The sequence below is a fragment of the Peromyscus leucopus genome, chromosome 16_21, assembly GCF_004664715.2.
Source record: "Peromyscus leucopus breed LL Stock chromosome 16_21, UCI_PerLeu_2.1, whole genome shotgun sequence".
Taxonomy (NCBI): Eukaryota; Metazoa; Chordata; class Mammalia; order Rodentia; family Cricetidae; genus Peromyscus; species Peromyscus leucopus.
The window spans coordinates 8014540-8036904 of NC_051084.1; the positions used below are offsets into that span (position 1 = coordinate 8014540).

At 53.9% G+C, this 22365-nt stretch overlaps 2 protein-coding genes across 2 annotated transcripts; both read right to left on the bottom strand.

The window, feature by feature from the left end:
• Nucleotides 1-2041: 2041 nt before the first annotated feature.
• Nucleotides 2042-5449, bottom strand: Neu1 (neuraminidase 1). The gene is made up of 6 exons (XM_028888026.2): nt 5181-5449; nt 4743-4935; nt 4154-4416; nt 3282-3464; nt 2871-3093; nt 2042-2771 (listed from the first exon to the last, which is right to left on the bottom strand). Exons 1-6 carry the CDS (start codon nt 5298-5300, stop codon nt 2539-2541), a joined length of 1215 nt encoding a protein of 404 aa, XP_028743859.1. The 5' UTR covers nt 5301-5449; the 3' UTR covers nt 2042-2538.
• Nucleotides 5450-6667: 1218 nt separating this feature from the next.
• On the bottom strand, nt 6668-22263 carry Slc44a4 (solute carrier family 44 member 4). The gene is made up of 21 exons (XM_028888054.2): nt 22176-22263; nt 19792-19840; nt 19153-19226; nt 18960-19038; nt 18204-18303; nt 18000-18122; nt 17606-17666; nt 15328-15418; nt 15166-15249; nt 14666-14901; nt 14461-14560; nt 12949-13041; nt 12657-12759; nt 9238-9494; nt 9052-9146; nt 8864-8967; nt 8717-8790; nt 8437-8507; nt 8240-8334; nt 7916-8000; nt 6668-6904 (listed from the first exon to the last, which is right to left on the bottom strand). The coding sequence occupies exons 1-21, from the start codon at nt 22207-22209 to the stop codon at nt 6786-6788; spliced, it is 2127 nt and encodes a 708-aa protein (XP_028743887.2). The 5' UTR covers nt 22210-22263; the 3' UTR covers nt 6668-6785.
• Between the last annotated feature and the right edge of the window lie 102 nt (nt 22264-22365).

The following is a 22365-nucleotide window of genomic DNA, read 5'->3' on the forward strand; positions in this document are numbered from 1 at the left end:
TGGCTCAGACTAGGGTTCTGTGCAAGAGCAGCCAGTGTTCATAACCACTGAGCCATCTCTCCGCCAGTTCGTGTTTAGAAAAAGGGTCTTGCTTATGGAGACCAGGCTGCCCTCAGACTTCTAGCCATCCTCCTGCCTCTGCCTCCAGAGTGCTGAGATTATACTACCATGCCTGGGTTTCAGTTCTGATTTGATCAGATCTGAGATATTTTTGAGACATTCAATTAAATTTGAATATCAGTTGGACAGCAGATGCCACTGTTAGTGCTTCTCTGTTCAGTGACAACAAAATATTTTCTTTTCTTTTATTTTCCAGAGCTGAGGATTGAACCCAGGGCCTTGTGCTTGCTAGGCAAGCACTCTACCACTGAGCTAAATCCCCAACCCCAAAGATATTTATTTTTTAAATTTCATTTTAAAGATTCCTTTAAAAGGAACTGAGGCAGGATATGAAGCATTTGGGATAGCGTGCATTCCAGGCCAGCCTGGGCTACAATGTGAGACCTTGATTCAAAACACAAACAAGCAGCCCAGTGTGGTGGCACACACCTTTAATCCCAGCAATTGGAAAGCAGAGGCAGGTGGGTCTCTGTGAGTTCGAGGCCAGCCTGGGCTACAAAGCAAGATCCAAGACAGCTGGGGCGATAGTGAAACCCTGTCTCAACAAAACAAAACCAGTTGTGGATGTCGGCCTGTTTTGGTGGGGTATACCAAAGGTCCTAGATCTGAGGCAGGAGGATTTCAGGAATTGGAGGTCAGTTGGGCAGTATAGTAAGATCCACCTTAAAGCAAACAAACCAAAAACTAACCTAAACCGAATGTTGAAAACATGGTGACCATTTTTCTTCCTTTTGTGTTTTGAAAAAGTCTATTAGCCAGGTGTGGTGGCACACTTCTGTTTTCCCAGTACTTGGGAGACTGAGGCAGGAGGATGTTGGGCTGGAGGCCAGCCTGGGCTGCGAAGTGAGTTCAATTCACTTTGAGATAAAAACAGGATTTTTGCTAAAAACAAAGTGATTAAAAGACAACATTATCTGTCATTTTTTAGAGAACCTAAGCATTTGTGTGTGTGTATATGTGTGTGCACGTGCGCACGCACATGCATGTTCACATGGGCCTGCGCTGAACCGAGGCCTCCTGAGTGCTGACGTGCTTATCTCATGCACGCTGTGTCCACAGCCCCGAGGGGACAGACAGGACAGGACAGGACAGACTGTCTTAACACTTCTTAGAGAAGCTATCAAAAGACAAATGACCCTCTAAACTGCAAATGAATGTGACCGGCATTCCTCTATGTAAAAAATAATTTTTTTAAAGCAGAGATGGCAGGACGACTGAGCTGGCAAGGGCGCTTGCCACCAACCCTGATCCCTGGGACCTGCAGAGGAGGAGGAGAGAACCACCTCCAACGTTGTCCTCTGAACGCAGTATACCTTTCTCTCAATAAACACACGCACCCCTCAAGGACTGAACCCAGAGATTAGGCATTCCGAGCACAAGCTTTGCCACTGAGCTACATATTCAGCCCAGAAGTTCGGGATTACAGGCACCCAGCATACTTAGCATCCATCTGGGCTCTTTCCTTTTCACAGGCTGTCCTTCTCACAGGCTGGGCTGACAAGGCTTCCCATCTGGCTTTACATACCTGTTCCCTATTTCATACCCCACCCCACTCTAGAAATAAAATATCCTCAGCAGGGCGGTGATGGCATTCGCCCTTATTTCCAGCACTCGGGAAGGATCTCTGTGAGTTCAAGGCCAGCCTGGTCTACAGAGTGAGTTCCAGAACAGCTGGTGCTACACAGAAACCCTGTCTCAAAAAACCAAACCAAACAAACAAACAAACAAACAAACAAACAAACTACCCCAAACAGCTCCCTGATACTCCTGGACACTGTGAAAAGCACCAGGGAGGACTGTCAATGGGTAAGTGGGATTTGATCGACCGGGTTCTGTTTCCCAAGCAATGAGTGGACTCTCTCCTGACCTCACCAGTGTCCCTGAGGCAGTCAGGAAGATGTGAGTGGACAGAACCACAGACTCCACAAACGCTTTTTCTCCTTCATTAAAAATTTTAAATTACAAATATTTTGATTTATAAATAATCAAGGGTGTGTGTGTGCGCGTGTCTACCTGTACTCTGAAAGGACGTTCTGCCCTGGGGACTTTAAGCAATCCTCTTCAGATCTTGTACCTGCTCCCAAACCCTCGGAGGACAGCCAGTTCCTGGGTTCACATTTGTTACACTCCAGGGGACAACCCCTCACCCCCATCCTGTCCCAGAAAGGAACAGCTCCACTGTCCTGAGAGAGGGGACAGGGCTATCCCCAGCCCTCTGGAAACTGCTCCTGGTGAGGAAGGGACTTCCTGTCTGGGAGAGGAAGCCGGGCCAGCCGTTAAGTCACGGCCGAGTGACTTCCCCGTCATGGAGACACTGCTTCTGCAAAACACTGGAGTCGAGCGCGAGCCGGGTTCCAGGCACCCTGAGGGCCGTGAAGCCGGAGTCCGGGACGTGGCGTCCTCGGGCGGGCGCGGGGCTCAGAGCGTGCCGTAGACGCTGACTTTGACCATGGAGATGCTCTCGGTGTAGCGGCTCAGGCCTTTCTCGTACACAAGGAACAGCTGCGGCGGCTGCTGCTCTCCGTCCTCGCCCGTGCTGTTTTCCAGGGTCGTCAGGGACGAGTAGCCGCTGGGTCCCGGCCACACCTGGACTCTCTCCTTCTGCCAGGACGTGCCATTGCTGAAGCTCCAGCGCAGAGTCAGGTTCACTCCTGGGGGCGGTGGCCAGCAGGGGGGCGTCTCTGCTCCGTCCCGCCCGCCCGGCCTAGGCTGGGCCCCCCACTCACCCCACCCTCAGACACCGCACTCACGGAACTCAGGGTGGGCGGGGTTGGAGAAGAAGACAATGCCCGAGCTGGTGGCCACTGCTCCCGCGGCGACCACGGGGTCCACGAGCTCGGGGTCGAAGGTCACATCGCGGGGCCGCAGGGTGTCGCAGGCGTCGTAGCTGCGGAGCACGATCCTGCAGCGGCAGTGGTAGTTGTTCTGGTTCCGGGCGTTGATGATGACCGAGCCGTCGGGGAGCTCGTAGGGCTGAGGGGAGAGAACGCGGCCTCAGGAGAGCCCGGGGAGGGGAGGCTGCGGAAGCCGGGGCTGGGTGACCCGGGCCCGGGGAGGGGAGGCTGCGGAAGCCGGAGCTGGGTGACCCGGGCCCGGCGTTGGGGTGGGCGGCGGGCCGGGCGGTGGGGTGGGCGAGCGTGTCCCCACCGCCGCCTCCTGACCTGGCATTCGTCCGGGTTGAAATCGTGCTCGTGTTTGGGCTGCCCGAAGGGAATGCCGCTCACGCCGGCCCCGTAGTGCCAGGAGGCGCCGTGGTCGTCACTGAGGAGACAGAAGACGCCGTCCCGCTCCAGCGTCCCGTGTCCACACACGATGAGCCGGCCCTTGCGGGGCTCCCGCTGCTTCTGTGGGAAGATCCGCGGGGGTCAGGGGGGCTGTACTGGCATTTCCCCCCCCCCCCAGACCAGGCTGGCCTTGAACTCAGAGATCCGCCTGCCTCTGCCCCCCAAGGGCTGGGACTATGCTTTTTATCTCCCCACATCCAGTACTCTCTTTTCAATTTCACTTTTTTAAATGTAGCCTGGCTTTGAACTCAGCGTAGCCCAGGCTAACCCTTAACTCACAGTGACGTGCTTGCCTTAGCCTTTTTGTTCTGAAATAAACTTTTGGTTAGCATACAAAGAAATGGGTTTCGCTGTGACATTTTCATACACGCATACCTCATGCTTGGTACTTACGCCCTCCTCACGGCCCTCCCCTGGAGGTTCCCCGGGACATGCAGAAGGCACCGCTGGGCATGTGCACAAGCGCCCACCCAGCCTGGGAGCTTAAGGCGAGCCTGAGCGTGGACTCTGCTGGCCACTGGGACTGTGATAAAGGTATGTGTCTGCCCACAGGCCACCCAAGTCTACCCTGCTCAGGCTAAGGACAGAGGTTGACAACCTCCCTGTGAGAAGCCAATGGCCAAGTTCCGTCTTCTCCACCCACAGTAGGGTGTTCTTTCCAGAATGCTCGCGCCCAGCAAGGAATCCCACTCAAAAAAGAATCTGATTCCCAGGATCTGGCCCTCTTCACCTGTCCCCAGGATAAAAACCTGAATGCCAGAGCCTGGTCCTGGGGCAAACATCTCTGTGCCAATCTCCACGGAGAGATTCCGGGGCGGGCTCCAGGAAACGCCGTCATCCTTACTCCACACCAACATGGTGGAGGCCACTTGGCAGTTGACCTTGTGGGCACACAGGGTATAGATAAGGAACACCACTCCTGTGTCCACATCGTTGACCACGGCCCCCAGGTTCAGCCCATCGGAGGCCTCCCCGTCGTCTATGATGAAGGCTGTAGAGGACCATGTGCTACCTGGAAAAAAAGCAGTTTCTTGTTCACATCCTGCCTCTCCCCAGGGACCTTAAGGTGGCACCGGGGCCCTGTTCCTTCTTTCTCTGACATGATTTCCTGCTCCCTCCATTCAGACACATAATTTTCATTCCCAGTGAGTTATGAGATCACCCCTTGGAGGCTGCGGCTAGCTCCCCGGACACTTTGCCCCCTCGGGGGTTCCCTAACTCCTTAGGGACCCAGGCCTCGAAGTTCCACCCCTGGGCGGTTGGATCGGGGAAGGGAGCCCCCGACTCCCGAGCTCCAGTCACCCGTACAGCCCACTCTCCACCCGGGCACCTTTGTACCCTGGTCGGTGGACCTCCTCATGGCGATGAACTTGGCCCCCTCGTCGGAGGCAGACTTTTTCCGGGCCTCGGCGAAGGCGAGGAGCGAGCCCCGCGGGGTGGCGGTGATGAGCGGGATGCGGAAAGTGTCCACCGAGCCGATCTGCCTCCCGCTCACCCACAGCAGCTGCTCCATGGTCACCAGCGGCTGCACCTGTGCGGACGACACCCTCGATGCAGACCGACAGGTCGCCGCCCCAGCTAGGGCCCTCCGGGAGAGGGCAGTGGGGAGCCCGAGCAGGGGTGGGGGTGTCCTTGAACAGAGGAGTCCGGAGGAGAGTAAGGGCGGAAGCCGGAGGTTCCGGGGCAGGGGAGGGGCTGCGGGCAGGGGTGGCGCTCGGAGAGCTGGCCGAGCCGGGGGGGGGCAGCGGCCACCTGGGCAGGTGCGGCAGGGCTCACCAGGCTGAAGTCATCTTCTACCCTGGCCCGGGATCCCGCCAGCGACACCAGCAGCAGGGGGATCGCCGCGAGCACCTGACCCCGGCGGCCCCGGGGTCCGCTCGGCTGTGCCCGCGCCATCGCCTGCCTCCCCGGCGCGCGTCCGCGAACTGCTCCCCGGCCGCCAGCCGTCAGCTGACCCCGGCCCTTTAAATACGCCCACGTCACCCCGACCCCGCCCCTCGCGGGCCGCGGGCCGCGCTGCCGCGACTCCGGTTGGTCCCTCTCGCTGTCCGACCTCAGCACGTGACCCAGGGGGCGGACCCAGCCCCCCTAGGAGCTTTCTGATTGGCCCTGATACCCGGAACGCGACGAGGGGGCGGGGCCTGTTTTAAAGCAGCCGGCGGCCAGGAGAGGAACTAATAAGGGAGGGCAGCAGCGTGACCCAGTTGGTAGAGTGCCTTCCTAGTTTGTAGGAAGCCTTCGGTTCAATCCCCGCCACCACCTAAATCTGGTGTAGTGGTGCACACCTTATATATAAATATATATTTATATTATTATTTATTATGTATTATATAAATAATAAATATTTTATATATATGTTAAAGAGTCACCTGGGGTTGGGGAGACGGCTCAGTGTGAAAAGCATTCGCTGTACACTCTTGAGGACAGGAGCCTGGCCAGCTAGCCGAAGGACAGGACTTTGTATCTACAAACTTTACATAAAAGCTGGGCAGGTATGGAACCCACTCTAATCCCAGTGCTCTGGAGGCAGAGACAGGAGGTCACGTGGGCAAAATGGTTCGCTGAACTAGCTGAATTTTTTTTTTTTTTCAAGACAGGGTTTTGCTGTCTAGCCCTGGCTGTCCTGGAACTCACTGCCTGGTACATAGAAACATTCTTAAATAAAATGAACCGGATGTGGTGGCGCACACCTTTAATCCCAGCACTTGGGAGGCAGAGGCAAGCAGATATCTGTGAATTCCATGTCAGCTTGGTCTACAGAGCAAGTTCCTAGACAGCCAGGGATACACAAAGAAACCCTGTGTCAAAAAACTAAAATAAATAAATAATAAATAAATAGATTAATTAATTAATTAAAAAAAGAAATGAATAGTTGCCTGGATTATTGGTGACATATTACCTTATTTGAACAATACGTCCCCTACACACACACTCTTCTTTTGAATCAAGGTCTCACCCAGTTCCACCTGGCCTTGAATTCACTATGGAGTCAAGAATTCCCAATCCTCCTGCCTCCACCTCCCAAGTCCTGTGATTACAGGCAAGAGTCCCAGGCCATGTTTATGCTGGAGACAGAATCTGGAGGCCCTTAATGCTGGGCAGGCACTCTACCAGCTGAGGGACACTCTACCAGCTGAGGGGCACCCCCAGTCTCCTGACCCTAACCCCTGAACAAATTTTCTTTTACTTGGTATCAAACCGTGTAACAGTAATTTAGACTTTAATAAAAGAGAAATGAGTTTGAAAACAAAACCATACTTATCAAGAATATAAAATATTAATCTTTAATAAAATCTGTTTACTATAAAATTGTGATCCTTAGGCATAGATGGCTGGGCTTCTGTGTCGGAGGGCTGCAGTTCCGGGTCACGACTCCATCTCTCACTTCTTCCTCTTTCCTTCACCGGGTGTCTTATTCTTCTTACCCAGAATCTTCAGGAGTGACTTGGGCATGTAGTAGGGCCGCTCCTGGGAACCGTCGTTTCTCTCCAGATCCTCCACTGAGTGGCAGAAAGGACCCATTAGAGGAGATCTGGGAAACGTAACACCGTGGCACCCCAGGAATAATCTAGGCTGTGTAGATCAAACAGCCTGGCTTCCTGTCCAAGCCATGTAAGGCAGCTTATAGAATCTACCCAGAAAGCTGTATAACCTGCTTCCTCACATCAAGTGTATAAATAATTGTATTATTTCATAGAGTGACAATGGGATTAAGAAAAACGGCATGTCGGCTCATCATGGTGGAGGTGGAGACCGAAGGACTTAGAATACAAGCCTAGCCTGAGCTACACAGCAGAACTCTGCCTTGGGAATGGTTGTGCATCTCCATGATTCTAGCGCTTGGGAGGCAGAGGCCGGAAGACTGTTTGGAGTTGGCCCAGCCTGGTCTATATATCGAGTTGGAGCCAGCCAAGAAGACGTGGAGAGACCCTATGTAAATAAATAAAATTTAACCAAGAAACAAAACCATAAAACAACAAAATATTCCTGTTAATTGCTTAGTGCATGGCTTAGCACAGTTGTGGGGTGTTCCTGCCTTTGCAGACACAAGGTCCTGGGGGCATTGTCACTGGGACAAAAAAGTACCACGATTTCCCGCACTTGGAGGCTGAGGCAGGAGGATCATGAGTTTGAGCCAGCCTTAGCTATACAGTTATTTCCAGGTCAGCCTGTGCTACATAGTGTGATTCCCATGTCCCCTCCCCCAAAAGTCTAAATAAAAGAAGGAAGAACAGCCCCCCCCACACACTATGACTACTTCCTGGGAAGTGTTTCGTGGTTAACATCTTCCTACATTTCCTAGCCAGGCCTCTGTCTGAGAAGGTCTCCCTCTCTGAGAATGTCCAGGGTTTATCTCTTCTTTCCTCCCCAAACTTCTAGCCTTAGAATGTCTGAAGATATTTTCACTGACCCCTTTAGTTCAGAAAGCTACAGGCAACCAGTCTCCAAGAAAAAGCCAGAAGAATCAAGTGCTTGAGAGTGGGGGAGGCAGTTGGTCGGGGGACACTCACGGAAGCAGAGGAAAAGCGTGTCCACACACATGCCAAAAACGCTGAAGAAGCCACTGGCGATGACGTAGGCCCCCATGATGGAGGTCTGCAAGAAACAAGACTGATTGGCGGGCGGTGGTGGTGCACGCCTTTAATCCCAGCACTTGGGAGGCAGAGCCAGGAGGATCTCTGTGAGTTCGAGGCCAGCCTGGTCTACAGAGTGAGATCCAGGAAAGGCACCAAAGCTGCACAGAGAAACCCTGTCTCGAAAAGCCAAAAAAAAAAGAGGGGGGCACCCTGGGCTCTTTTGGAGACATGGGTGAAGCAGAGAGAGGTGTCACTCACCATGATGGGCAGCCAATAATAGTTGAGGTGGGGGTTCTCAAAGTCCTTCCCCAGGCCCTTGATACGGCCGGAGAAAAAGAAGAAGGACAGAACACCTGTGTGGACGAGAGTCCCGGGTCAGTGCTGCTCCTCTGCAGACACCCCTTTCTGCACCCCAGGGGGCGCCTGGCTCTGTAGACCCTGACTGTGGCCCTTACCGACACCTCCGACCACCAGCAGCTTCCCAAAGAAGAGGAGCAGATCTGTGACTTTATCCAGGACGACGACCCTGTAGTGGAAGTGAGGGGTGAGAGACCTGGCAGGACTGGGCACAGTGACATCTGGCACAGTGACATCTGGAACAGTGACATCTGTTCCCACGTCAAGATGGTGACAGCAGAACACTGGACCAGGCATGGGACCCTTCTGAGCAGGGCCTGCCCACGAGGCCAGCTTAAGGATGGGAGAGCTGGGTAGGGGACCCCATGGCAGCCTGACCTGACCACGTTCCTCATGAGCAGCATGAAGGCATTTTTGGCTGAGACACAGAAATTCTTCCCATAGATGGCGATCTGAGAGGAGCAGGAAAGGTCAGAGCCTGGGCAGAGGGGCACAGGGCACAGGGCTGCTGGAGGGTGTGCTCACCATGATGTAGGCATTGCGGTTGAGAAACTTAATAAACTTCTCCAGACACCAGAGGCAACACTTGAAGCAGCAGATGATGCATCGGGCCACAGGATTTTGGGATCCTGGGGACAAAGGAAGCCGACGCTTAGCCACTAATTTCCGCCTGCCTGGCCCCCTTCAAGACTCCAGCAATTCCGCCCACTCACCTCTTAGCTTGTGGTCAATGTATTCCAGGATGATTCGGGCTATCTGCACAAGGGTCAGGATGAGCGCTCCAAAAGCCAGTGACCCAGTGTGGTAACTGCAGAGGGTGTTTAGGTCAGTTGAGGCACCCCAGCGCTTCCTGGTATTCCTAGGGCTAACATTTCCCCAGGGGGCTGCCCCTGGCTTACCGGAGTGTGCGGATAAAGGCTGAGCTCAAGGGGAAGGTAGGGACGTCCTGAGGCTTCCGAAAGGCCCAGTAGAAGGAGGCAAAGGCTCCAGCCAGGACGCACTGGCCCAGCGCCAGGACCCAGTTAACAGTCCAGAAGAGTCCCAGGACCCCATAAATTTGCAGGTTGAAGAGGGAACGTTGGGCTAGGCCTGTGGACGAGTAGCCCTGGAAGGCACACGTGAGCCCTGGGCACGAGGAGAAGTTCTTGGACTGGTCCTGGAAGTGACAGGGAGGACACGGCAGGTTCAGGCCCGGGACTTGCAGGCGGATCCTCCACCTTCCCTGTTCCCAGCAGCCTCCAGGCTCAGATCACCTCAGTCTTGCCATAGTGTGACTAACCAGCTTCCTGGTTTCCAGACTGGCACAAGAGCTATCTAGAATGCCTCGGGCAAGACCAGTGTGTGGGTGATTTTATGGTTTCAGCCTGCTCTCCATCTTACTTTCCCAGGAACCTGTTTTAGAGAAGACTCTGAGCTGCCGCCAGGGCACCCAGGGTATTTAATGACATTAAGTAATTTTGTTGGCTGTAATAACAAAACAGTGTCGGGGTGTGTGGCATGCGCCAGTGTTCTGCCGGGACTGAACACTGATCTTCACACATCGTACAAACCCCACACACAAAGCTGAGCGTCATGCCCAGTCTCGTTAGACTTCACCTTTCTTCTTTTTTTCCTTTCCTCCTATTTTTAGTGTAGAAGTTGGGGCTTCAGGAACAAAAGACAGCTTTTTATCACTGACCTAATCCTCAGGCTCTGCTTCTTAAGTCCTGTGTCAAAGAGTTGGAGAAGTGTATCAGTTGGCAGAGTGCTGGCCTAGCACATAAAACCCTGCATGGTTGCACACCTGTGATCACAGCACGTGGGAGGCAGACAGGAGGATCACAAATTCAAGGTCTCCTCTGCCACATTGGACTACAGAAACCCTGTCTATAAATAGATAAATAAGCCGAGCGGTGGTGGCACATGCCTGTAATCCCAACACTCGGGAGGCAGAGCCAGGTGGATCTCTGTGAGTTTGAGGCCAGCCTGGTCTACAGAGCGAGATCCAGGACGGACACCAAAACAACACAGAGAAACTCTGTCTTGAAAAAAAATTAGCCGGGCGGTGGTGACGCACGCCTTTAATCCCAGCACTCGGGAGGCAGAGGCAGGTGGATCTCTGTGAGTTCGAGGCCAGCCTGGGCTACCAAGTGAGTTCCAGGAAAGGCGCAAAGCTACACAGAGAAACCCTGTCTCGAAAAACCAAAAAAAAAAAAAAAAAAAAGAAAAAGAAAAAAAATTAAACAAAAACCAGATAAACAAACAAACAAATGCTCTTTGAGATCCACCTTAGCATACTTATGTGTGAAGTGGCATTTGTATTCAAACTACCTGAGCTAGGCAGTATTTTACCCCAGCAATCCCAACACTTAAGGAAGCTAGGGTAAGGACATCATTGTGAATTTGAGGTCAGCATGGGCTACAGAGTAAGTTTCAGGCCAGCCTAGAAAAACAAGAGAGGGAAAGAGAGAGAGAGAGAGAGAGAGAGAGAGAGAGAGAGAGAGAGAGAGAGAGAGAGAGAGAGAGAGAGAGAGATGCCTTTAACCCTTTAACCCCAGAAGCTGGGAGGCAGAGGCAGGCAGATCTCTGGGTTCAAGGCCAGCCTGATCTACAAAGTGAATTCCAGGACAGCCAGGGTTACGTAGAGAAACCCTGTCTCAAAAAAGCAAAACAAAACAAAACAAACAAACAAACAAACAAACAATAACAGAGTGTGTGGGGGGGGAAGCAAGCTGTGCCATGCCTCAGTGGCTGAGCTCATTTGCTGCTCTGCTAGAGACCAGGGCTCCATTCCCAGCACCCACACGGCGGCTCACGACCGTATGTAACTCCAGTTCCGGAGGATCCAAGACCCTCTTCTGGTCTCTTTGGACAGCACGTACAATGCGGTGCATAAACATACATGAAGGCCAGACACTCATATGCACAAGATAACAGTAAACAAGAAAGAAATCATAGAGAAATAATAAAAGAGAGAGAGAAAGAGAGAAAACATTGTTTTAAACTTCCTGAAAGTTGAGGGTGGGGGCAGCTTAGGGACGTAGCTCATGCATGAGGCCCTGGGTTCAAACTGTAGCATTGCGAAAGGTGGGGGGTTCGTACAGGAAGCTGCAGGCCACCCGATCTGGGCACAGGGACTCACCACCACTGTACGGTTAACTTCTGCATGTGTTTGGAAATGTCCATAATAACACATAAAAAATGAATAATTAAAATTACACAAATTCAGAAAATATGACTTTAAAAGCTTCATGGTTTCTGAGTGCCTAAACCATGAATGTTTGAAATAAAACTGGGCCTAGCAGTGCCCGACTTTAGTTCCGGCACTTGGGAGGTGGAGATGGGTGGATCCACTTGAGTTTGAGGCCAGCCTGTTCTACCTATTGAGTTCCAGTCCAGCTAGGGCTATATATATAGTGAGACCCTGACTCAAAAAAAAAGGGGGGGCGGGGAGGAAAGCAAAAAGCCCCCTTCTCTCAACAAATCATCGTGGGTTTGTGGCAGCCTTCACAGTTAGAGGGTGAGTGAGTTACAAAGGACAGCCAGGTCCCCCTGGGCGCAGAACAGAGTGGGTCTTCTATAAATCTGAATGAGCCTTCTCTCTCTTTTGTGTGTAGGGCTTGTTTTTGAGGCAAGGTCTCCAGGATGACCTTGAAGTGGAAATCTCCACTCTTGACCTCCAGGATGCTGGAGTTAGAGGTGTGTTCCTGTGGGCATGGTGTGGCTTTTTGCTATGCTTATTTTTGTTTTTTAGGGACAGCCTCACCGTAGCTCTGGCTGGCCTCCAACTAGTTGTGTAACGGAGACTGGTGCAGGTCCTCTCCTCAGCCTCCACCTCTCAAGGGCTGGGAAAGTACCCACAGGCCTCCCAAGTTCCTCCAGACATCGCTCGGGTGGACCTCTCAGTGCCGCAGTCTGGGGGCTCTGTTCCCAGAACTTGACAAGGGAAATAAAACAGTCCATCCAGTGGGAGTCCCTGTCCTGGGCAGGCATGGTACACAGCATCAGATGTACCCAATGCCATTAACGCTCCTAAGCAACCCACAGAGATGGCGATTCGGATCAGCTCCAATTTATAGAACAATGGGTGGAGACCCAGGAGGAGGAAGTATTTAATGGCCTTGAAGGCAGAGAAAGGTCCTGCTTGCTATTCAGCCTCTCCTCCTTCACTTCAGAGGTCCTGTGCCCACGTCACACTACAAAAAGGGTACTCAACCGCAGAACTGAGGAGGTCCCATCCACGGGAGAATCCTTGCCCTCTCAGGTACTTCTGCATTAGGGGAGATCTGGGCCAACTGACCCCCCAACACCCCTCAGCACCCACCCTGCTCCCTCTCACCATGGGGTCACAGGACTTGTTCACAGGTACGTCCTCACAGCCGGGGGCGCTTGGGTTGGGCACCCGATAGATGTACTGGGGTTGCCCGGAGGTGGCCAGGTACCCAGAGGGGAGTCAAGAAAAGCACGATGGCAGCTGTCAGTCACAGGATACCCCGTAACTGGTGCAGGTTGTTCACCACACACACAGGGCTGGCATTCAACCCCTGCTCACCCCGGCCCCTCAGTCCCCTTACATCCCCACGTGGGACCTGTCCTGCCCCGCAGCGCCCGTGGGGGTGTACAAAGGATACAGAGCGGTCATGGCCCAGTAGCCGATGCAAATGACCAGGAGGACGAAGGTGACCAGAGGGTAGAACATAGTGGACATCATCTGGCCCACAGCCCTGCAGGGAGACAAGAGGAGTCCACTGAGGCCTCAGGCCTGGGCATCCTCTCCCGGGCCTGACCCTGGCTGGACTCCTCCTCCGGCCTGTTTGAGTCTCCAGGCCAGAAACAGAACTACAGCTTTTGTCTTCCACATCCCCAGCACCTGGTTCCAGGCAGGGTACACAGTAGACTTGCTGGGTGAACCCAGTAAGGCTCAGGGGGCACTCAGAGGAGCCTGGAGTCGCAGGAGACACATGGGGGGCTCGGGGAGTGTAAGGGAAGAGAACCCCCAAAGGTGGCCTGCCCTCTGGTCCATTTGGCAATGTCTGCTTCTCCCACCCCGACTCCCGCCACCTCGACTCCCGCCTGTGCCCACAGAGTGCTAAGCCATTGTTCTACACGTTTAGTCAGCAACAATGCACTCAGTGCCCACGATGCACTCAGTGCCCACAATGCACTCAGTGCCCACGATGCACTCAGTGCCCACGATGCACTCAGTGCCCACAATGCACTCAGTGCCCACGATGCACTCAGTCCCCACGATGCCCTTGCAAAACTGAGACTGCTGTTACAACATCTCACAAACAGGGAGGCTGGGTGTGGTGGCACATGCTTTCAATCCCAGCACTCAGGAGGCTGAGAAATAGCGGGGTTGCCACGGGTTTGAGGCCAGTCCGGGTTATATTGCAAGACACACCCTCCAAAGAGTGACGGGGTAGGGAAATGATACAGGCGTAGCCTTATTGGTAGAGTGCTTGCCTAACACACAGGAGGCCCTGAGTTAACCCCCCAGCACTGACTAAAGGAGGTCGGGTGGTACATGCCCAACCCTAGCATTCTGGAGGTAGATGCAGGAGGATGCATTCAAGGTCATCCTCAACTATATAGTGAGTTGGAGGTCAGCCTGCGCTGCCCAAGAACCTGTGTGATCACCGTCACCACCATATTGTGCAGGCAGGGAGATCAGGAGTTCAAGGGCAGCCTCAGTTACATAGCTGCTCTGACATTAGCGGGGGCTACATGAGTGCCTGTCTCCAAACAAACAGCAAAATTCTTGGGCCAGCAGAGATGGCTCTGCAGTTCAGAGCACTGGCTGCTCTCGAGAGCAGGCTTGGGCTCACAACTGTCTGTAACTCCAGCTCCAGAGGATCCAATGCCCTCTTCCGGCCTCCGGGGCACCAAACATGCATGGTACACAGACATGCACGCTGGCGAAACACCCATACATAAAACAAAAGTAAATCAATCTTATCTCCTTCCATCCCCCCAAATAGCAACAGAACAAACCAGACAGGGAAACCGAGGCCCTAAGAGGCTGAAACTCAGCGGTGTTACTCACTGAGCAATTCTGCCTTTCCTCCTCCAGGGTTCTTACTACCCCATCCAGGCCAGCACCCCTGCCCAAGGCCCCCTCCCCCTCACAGGCAGGCCCCTACCTGCTGGCTTCCTTCAGCAGAGCGATGGCAATTCGGATCCTCTGGCGCAGGAAGATGAGCATGAGCAGCAAGATGCCCTCAAGGACAGCCAGAACAATTACTGTGTGGGGACAGCAGGTGGTGGTCCCCAGTCAGGGCTAGGGCCACCCAACCAAGGCAACCCTTGGCAGCGAGCGGATGGAGGGGGGGGCAGCGGGGGACTCACGAGCAGCCAGCCAGGTCTCCTGCACGCTCTGGTAGGCACTGAGGTTGGTGGTGAAGCCCAGCTGGGCGATGGAGGCACCCTTGTCCCGCAGCGTCCGGTACTGTTGCCAGCAGTGGTAGATGCCATAGGCCAGCACCGCCAGCACCCCCACAATCAGCAGCAGCACCAGGGGAGCCGCCACCAGGCGCAGGAGCAGGATGAACAGCAGACTCAGTACCAGAGCCACACCCAGGGCCCTGCAGGTAAGGAACATAAAGGAGGGTGGCCTCCTAAGCCCTTCAGAGCCCCCCACCCCCCATTCCTTTCCCCGTACCCTCCAGTATTCGTAGTTTCAATCCACTTTCTGATACAAGTCCTGCCTGGCTCAGGGTCCATTCTGAGCTAGCTCCCCTCTGATCACAGCCTTGGCTTCACACATAGACTTAGGGAAAGGGGGTCAGGGGAAGGCAGAGGGGGAGGAGGGAGGGGCTGGATCGACCGTGGGGAAGCTGTGGACTCACACGAGGATCCAATACCAGGACTGGGCAAAATCTTCAAAGATCTTCACAGAGACATCCCGGGCATTGATGCTGTCAAGGAGGCCACTGTTTGGAGAAGGATGGGGTCAGATGGGGGCTGAGGGAACGAAGGGACATGGGGGTGGTGGAGAGGACAACGTTTACCTGATCCCGTTGGAGACAGTGGTGTTATTGATCCATTCGTACCCGGGTAAGGTGAAATTAATGTTGGGGGATGGGAAACAACGTCCCAGAGCTAGAAGAGAGAACAGGACGGCTGGGTGGGCGGCTGTCTGACCCTCCCACCCAGAGCACGGTCAGGTCACGGGAGGGAGCAGGGGTGGGTGGGCTCTGCTCTTTCAGGGTTGGGGGTGTTGTGGCCTGTATTCCCTCCCCGCCGTTGGGCAGATGTCCTTACACCCCGTTACCTGGATTCCTGCAATACCTCCAGCCCTGACCTTGCTTCCCTACTTAGGTCATGGTCTCTTCATTCCACATCATTGGTCCCTGAGCGGAATGGGCTATCTCAACAGGCTGTCATGGCCCTGGGCCAGGCCCTGGATCCTGTGCACATTGCACACCTCTGCGCTCGCTCGTGGAGTCTCTAAGTAGCCTCCTCGGAGTCTCCCCTCTCGCTCTCAGCTCAGCCCTTCCCCAGCTCTATCTCCAGATCTCTAGCTGGGCCTGTACGTGACTGACTCTGGATCCGCAGGTAGCCGAGCAGGTTTGTTTTTATCACTTACATCCCAAAGTTGAGGAAAGAAGGTACAGAAAGGCTGAGTAACTGGCCTGAGATCCACCCGCTGGAAAGTGCTCAGGAGTAAATCCAGATCTGTCTGCTGCGGAGCGGCCCTGGGGCGCCCTTCCCTAGGGCACTTGCCTTGAAATCTTGTCTTTTCTCATACTATAGTCAGAAAGTATTGTGGGGAGCACATGGGCTGCAAAGAGGGTGCCGAGGGAAAGTTAGACGAATAGAGCTGAACCTTTAAGCTGTTTGCGAGGAGAGCAGATACAAAGGATGGTGTGGAGAGGAAGTTAGCTTGAGTTGTTTACACTGAGAGCACACACAAGGATGGTGCTGAGAGGAAGTTAGATTGGGTTGTTTGTATGGAGATTAGAGCCAATGGTGCCGAAGGGAGCATTTTCTACTAAAATAAACAGACACATAGATAGATAGATAGATAGATAGATAGATAGATAGATAGATAGATAGATAGATAGATAGATAGATAAACAAATAAATAAAGGCAGCTAGACTCGGTGGTGCCTTCCTGGTATCTCAGCAGAGGGACAGGCTGAGGCAGGAAGATCACACACTGGAGCCATTTGGGCCACAACATAAGATCCTGTCTCTAAATAAACCAAACCAGTTCCGAGTGCTGCTGGGAAGAAGTGTGCACCAACTGTGATTGGCCTACCCAGCCTCATCTGTTTGTAACGATTGGATAGATGTCTCAGGTGGCTGTACTCCCTCAGATTCGTTCATCCATGTACATTTTATTAAAAAACAAAACAAAAAAACCCTCTTTTTTAGATTTATCTGTCTTTGTTTTGTTTTTGAGGCAGGGTTCACTATGTAGGCCTTTGCTGACCTGGGACTCACTGAAGCCATGAAGATCCTCCTGCCTCTGCCTCCTGCATGCTGAGACTAAAGGCATGGGCCGCCACACCCAGCGTATTTTGTGTGTGTGAATGCTTTGCTTGCATGTGTGTAAGCACCAGCGTGACTCATGCCCGTGAAGGCCAGAGGAGGGTATCAGGGCCCCTGGGTGGTTACGGATAGCTTCGAGCCACTGTGTGGGTGCTGGGGACCCACAAAGGAGCAGCACACACTTACCTGCTGAGAGTCTCTCCAGCCCCACCATAATTATTTTCAGGAGATTTATTATTGTCACTCTGTTCTGCTTCTGCAGTGCTGAGGATGGAACCCAGGGCATTGCACAAGCCAGGAGAAAGTGTTCTACACACCACTCATCCACACGAAACACTATTACATCTACTTACTGTGTGTGACTGTGTGTGGGTTGTGCAATGCCCGTGGTGATTAGAGAGCTGGTTCAGGAGTCCATTCTCTCCCTCTACCGTGTGGGGCCTGGGGATCGAACTCAGGTTGTCAGACTTGGTGGCAAGCACCTTTATGTGTCAAGCCGTCTCACCAGCCCTGTTTTATTGTTGTTTGGAGAGAGGATCTTGCTATGTGTCCCAGGCCGACCTTCAACCTCTCCTGCCTCTGCTTCCCTGTTAGCTGGGACCAAAGGCGTGCGGCATCTAACCGGTCCTAGTGCTCATCCAACCTCTTGTAAATATCTCTGATCTCTCCACCCAGAATGTAGGGAAGGCATGCTGACAGCCTGCCTCTCTTCTTCTGGGCCTGCGTCTTTCACTTGAGAAATGAAAATATTGGATGAGAGGATGCCTGAGGAGTAACGTCCATGGTTCTCACCTGGAGCAGAAGGGAGGAGGAAACTGGGACAGAGTTCTTGCTCCAGGCTTTTCATCACGTTCTGGGGATGGAGAAGGGAGAACAGACAGAAACACAGATACAGAAGTGTGGCTCCCACCATCACCACCACCACCATTAATACCACCTCCACCATCATTACCATCACTACCACCACCACGTCATCACCACCATCACTACATCATCACCACCATCACTGCCACCACATCATCACCACCACATCACCACCATCACAACCACCACCCACCACCATCACCACGACTACCACCATCACCACCACCTCTACCACAACGTCTACCATATTAAGTCTCAGACGGGCTCATCAGAGTCCAAGTTCCCCCCACTCCTCCACTATGGGACGGGAACCAGCATTTACCATATCTGGGGGCACCTCTGGTAGACAAAAGTTCTTGTTTTCTTTAAAAACTTCACCCACTGTCTTTGATAACTGGGACCCGGCCACAGCCCACGGGGCCTCTGGGCAGGAGGAGACACACACCTGTGGGTACAGAACATGCTAAGGGGCTGGAACCTAGGGCCTTGGGGACAGGCGGGGCTCGCACAGGCCCTGGCTTCCGACCTGGGGTGTGGGGCACTGTAGGCCATTCTGGGCGATGGAGATGATGTTGGTGGCCATGATACAGTTGAAGATGTTGAAGTATAGAACGTAGGGTTTATTCCTGCAGGAAGAGAGTGCGCACATGCCTAAGGGCCTGGACAGGTGCAGGGTGTCATTCTCTTAGCACACAGATAGCCCTGTGGACCGAACCAGTTAGGTCCAGCTCCTGGCCCAGCCTCTCTGGGGAGATAAGGAGGCCCAGAAGACCACCTATGGTAATAAACTACACCAGCCAATGTGTGGCTGAGAGTATCGATTCTGGGGCACGATTCTGGGGCACAGCCCCTCCTAAGGTAGCTTTATGACCTTGAACAAGGCCTCAAGTCTGTCTTGTGTGAAATGACGTTATCAACCTCGGGAGCCTTGGCAGTTTAGGTGTGAAACACCCCACCTGCCGGGAGCATTGTAGTGGCGACAGGAGTGTTACCAGCTTATTATTTACGGGCATTTGCTGCATACTTTCTGGAAGGGCGCTGTTGCTTCATTGGAGGAAGTTAAAGCCCAGAGAGGTTGCTCATATCACCCAAACTCATCCCAGCTGGGGGCCCAGACAGCAATGTCTGAACTCTAAACGTAGGCAGTTAAGCTGGCCCTGCACTGTCCAGTCCCGGGAAGGCTGGGTGAGGAAGGGCTGGAGAACAGCAGAGGCCAGGCTCTGGTGTCTACCTTGGGGCGTCTCCTGCCCCCCAAGCTACTACCTTCCCTCCTCATACTCACTGGTTCTCCCCCATGCCACAGTAGGCCCCCGTGGAGTTTCTGGGGTAGAGCACTTGCCGAGGGTCTCCATACACCCAGGCTGGAGAAGGGACACACAACAAGATCATAGGAAGGCAGATACTTGGGGGCGGGCAGCTGTGTGGTAACCCCTCCCTAGGTCGCTGCCCCTCACCCTGGGTACCTGGAAACTTACCCACAAGCCCCACCACGATGTAACCCAAAATGAAGAGCAGGAAGAGGACACAGCAGATGATGTCTGTGCAGCCCCTGGGGAGAGATGGACGTCTGAGCTGGGATGTGTGTAGGGATGGGGTGGGGAGTTTGGGGTACAGGTGTGGGGCATAGTCTGGGGGGTCACGGGTTATAGGACTGGGGGGTGCTAGAGAGACCGGCGTGCCTGTTTTGTTTTGTGTGTAGCCCTGCCTGTCCTAGAACTCTCTGGTAGACCAGGCTGGCCCGGCCTCCCCGAGTGCTGGGATTAAAGGTGTGTGCCATCACCACCTGGCAAGATTGGCATTCTTTATCTATTTCAAGAAAAATTTTCTTAGGATAGGGATTCTTCTGCTGGAATATAATCACACAGGATAATCACAGATAATCACACACACACACACACACACACAGAAAGAGAGTGAGCTCAGAAATGCTCATCTGGGTGAGTTTTCCCCAAATGTATACACACCTGAGTAACTGACACCCAAGTCAAAAAATAGAATGACCCAGCACCCAGAGGCCCCTCAAATCCCCCTAGACACACAGATGCCTCAGTGGACCAGGCTTCTGCGGACAAACCAATCCTCCCCACATCCCTGGCGACGTGCCCACAGCTCACCTGTTTTTGATGGGGCCTCGAAAGGAGGGGTCATATTTGGCTGATTTCCCTGAGGGCGGGGGAGAGTAAGAATGAGGCACTTGAAAGGCTCTCTCCCCACATCCTGTCCCTTCCAGACATCCCTGGGTCCCCTAGCAGGAGGAGGTCACTAGGGAGCTGGATCCACAGCATCCTGGTCTGCTGTGAGCAGCATGGTGGCTGCCCGCCTCGGCTTCTCCCCTAGCAACAGGTGGGAAGTGGGGCCTTCGTTTTTTGTAGTGCTGGATAGTGAATCTATGGCTTTCTGCATAAGGGGCAAACAGTCTGCCACTAAACTATAACCACGGCCATTTGTTTTTATTTTTACTTTGTATTTTTTTTTTTGTTTGTTTGTTTTTCGAGGAGACAGGGTTTCTCTGTGTAGCTTGGCGCCTTTCCTGGAACTCGTTTTGTAGACCAGGCTGGCCTCGAACTCACAGAGATCCACCTGCCTCTGCCTCCCCAGTGCTGGGACTAAAGGCATGCGCCACCACCGCCACCACCACCACCGCCGCCGCCCGGCTTACTCTGTATTTCAGACAGGATCTTTCTGAGTTCCCCCAGCTGACCTTGAACTTGCCATCCTCCTGCTTCAGCCTTCTGAGCAGTTTTTTTTTTTTTTTTTTTTTTTTTTTTTTTTTTTTTTTTTTTAATAGTAGGCTTCTGGAAATGTGCTTCTGACTCTCCCCCTCAAGGCCATCTGAATAGAATGTGGCCCTGGTCCTCTGTCCCTTCCCTGGCCAGCTTCTGTAACACCTCTCAGTGGCTCTCAGGCCCCCATGGCATCTCTGCTCTCACCCCTGCCTGGCCCTCTCTGCCGGGAGGTCCTCTCTGCCGGGAGGTCCTCCCTGGACCACCGGGTGGGGAGCCCCTCAGGGAACCATGTCACTCTCAGGGAACCATGTCACTGTTACACTAGCTCAGCCCTCTGGCCCAAGGATATGACAAAGAAAGTTTGATCACAGTTGTGACAGCCTGCAGGGCACAGGGAGGAAGCAGGAGCTCTGCAGACCCTGCACTGGGGCTACCACGGGGCTCTGGGGAGCCAGCCAGGTTGACATCTGAGCTGGCCGTTGGGGTTGTGGCCATGTCCTGTTCCTGGTCCTCCCTCAGTACACAGGGGAGGGGGTGGGGCCAGGCTGCCAGGGTCCTGGTGGACACTGAAGGAGCGCTGAGGGCTGGGCTAGCCTGGGGTAGGGTGGAATCTGCTTTCTTGGGTATTCTGGACTCTGTCCCACCCGGACTTATGGACACAGGGTCAATGATTGACCCAAAGCTGCTCCAGGAAGTTTTCTGTGGAGTGCTCCGGCCCTTACGCGGTCTCCTAGGGGACAGACACCAGCCCCACCTAGAGGAAGCCCAACCCTCAGAATGAGCTCCCCTGTAGGCGCTGAAGGTTCTCAGGTAAGGAAGTGCTCGCTCAGCCCTCACCTCTCAGGACTTCAGGGAAAGACTTTCAGCCCTTTAATTTCACCAGTTCTGGAAACAGGCCCCTGCTTCCTCTCTCCTCAGGCCTCACCCTCTACAGAGCCCGGTCCCTGTTTCTCAAAGTGCCCCAGACAGCCCCCCTTCTTTTTCTTCCCAACAAAGACCTTAAGGCAGGCACCAGCCCTCCCTCCACCACAGTCCCTGGACCCCCCCTTTTCACAGGGGTTGCAGCAGGCAGACCCCCAGCAGCTCAGGGTACCAGCCCCGACTCCTCAAAGAGACGACAGCAGGCAGACCCCAGCAGTTGAGGGTCCCAGTCTCCCACTTCACAGGAATCCTAGTAGGCTGTCTCCTGAAGTTTGGGGTCCCAGGCCCCTGATCCTCACAAGAACTTTACTAGTTCAGAAGCTCGGCTTCCTCGCTCTTCACAGAGACCCCGGCATGTCCGAGTCCCCACAGGGTGTGGGTTGGCACCTTTGTGTCTGAGATCCAAAGTCTGAACTGGAGTCCCCCTGGTTTGCAGGAACCCAGCCTCCCCCTTGGCGCCTCTGAGCACAGGACACTGCTGGACCCTGAGGTCTGTCCTGAGCAGAAGCTTCAGGGCTCCAATCTGCTTCCTGACCATGGGGGCTTTGTTTGCCAGGTCCCTGCCCTCAGGGACTTAAGAGTCCCAGCCCGAACCCCTGCGCCCCCCACCAGCCCCCAGAGGCCAGGCCCAACCCTACACACTCAGACACACTTCAGTATGCAAGACCCGTGCTGTGGCCCAGCAGAGACCATTCTCCCAGGACAGGATTCTCTTTCCCTGTGTTCCCAGGGCCTCTCCTCAGAGACCTAGGATTCTAGTTCCTCTGCCTGGAACCAACCTCAGCCACCGTGGTCTGTAGAGCCCCGCCACCGCCTCTCTCCAGAGCCCAGGCCTCTAAACCCAGCCTTACCGTAAGCCTCGTTCTCATCCTGCTTTCCCCCCATGGCTCAGTCTCCGGAGTGATTGGAGCCAGGGAGACCTGGCCGCTCACCTGCCGCCTGCCCCGCCCTCCCAGACGTCACAGCTCCACCCCCGCCTGTGGTCCCCGACACACTAGTTCCTTCTTCTGATTTCAGCTCTGACCAGCGCGAGAGATACTG

What these genes read in the sequence shown, in the direction of transcription:
- Neu1 (XM_028888026.2), bottom strand. Translation starts at nt 5,300, where the DNA reads ATGGCGCGGGCACAGCCGAGCGGACCCCGGGGCCGCCGGGGTCAGGTG. An exon ending in GAGGAGGTCCACCGACCAGG is followed by an intron (nt 4,417 to 4,742) that starts GTACAAAGGTGC and finishes CTTTTTTTCCAG; the next exon opens with GTAGCACATGGTCCTCTACA. An exon ending in CCCCGCCCACCCTGAGTTCC is followed by an intron (nt 2,772 to 2,870) that starts GTGAGTGCGGTG and finishes CACCGCCCCCAG; the next exon opens with GAGTGAACCTGACTCTGCGC.
- Slc44a4 (XM_028888054.2), bottom strand. Translation starts at nt 22,209, where the DNA reads ATGGGGGGAAAGCAGGATGAGAACGAGGCTTACG. An exon ending in CATCGTGGTGGGGCTTGTGG is followed by an intron (nt 19,039 to 19,152) that starts GTAAGTTTCCAG and finishes TCCCTTCTCCAG; the next exon opens with CCTGGGTGTATGGAGACCCT. An exon ending in ATTATTGGCTGCCCATCATG is followed by an intron (nt 8,001 to 8,239) that starts GTGAGTGACACC and finishes TGTTTCTTGCAG; the next exon opens with ACCTCCATCATGGGGGCCTA.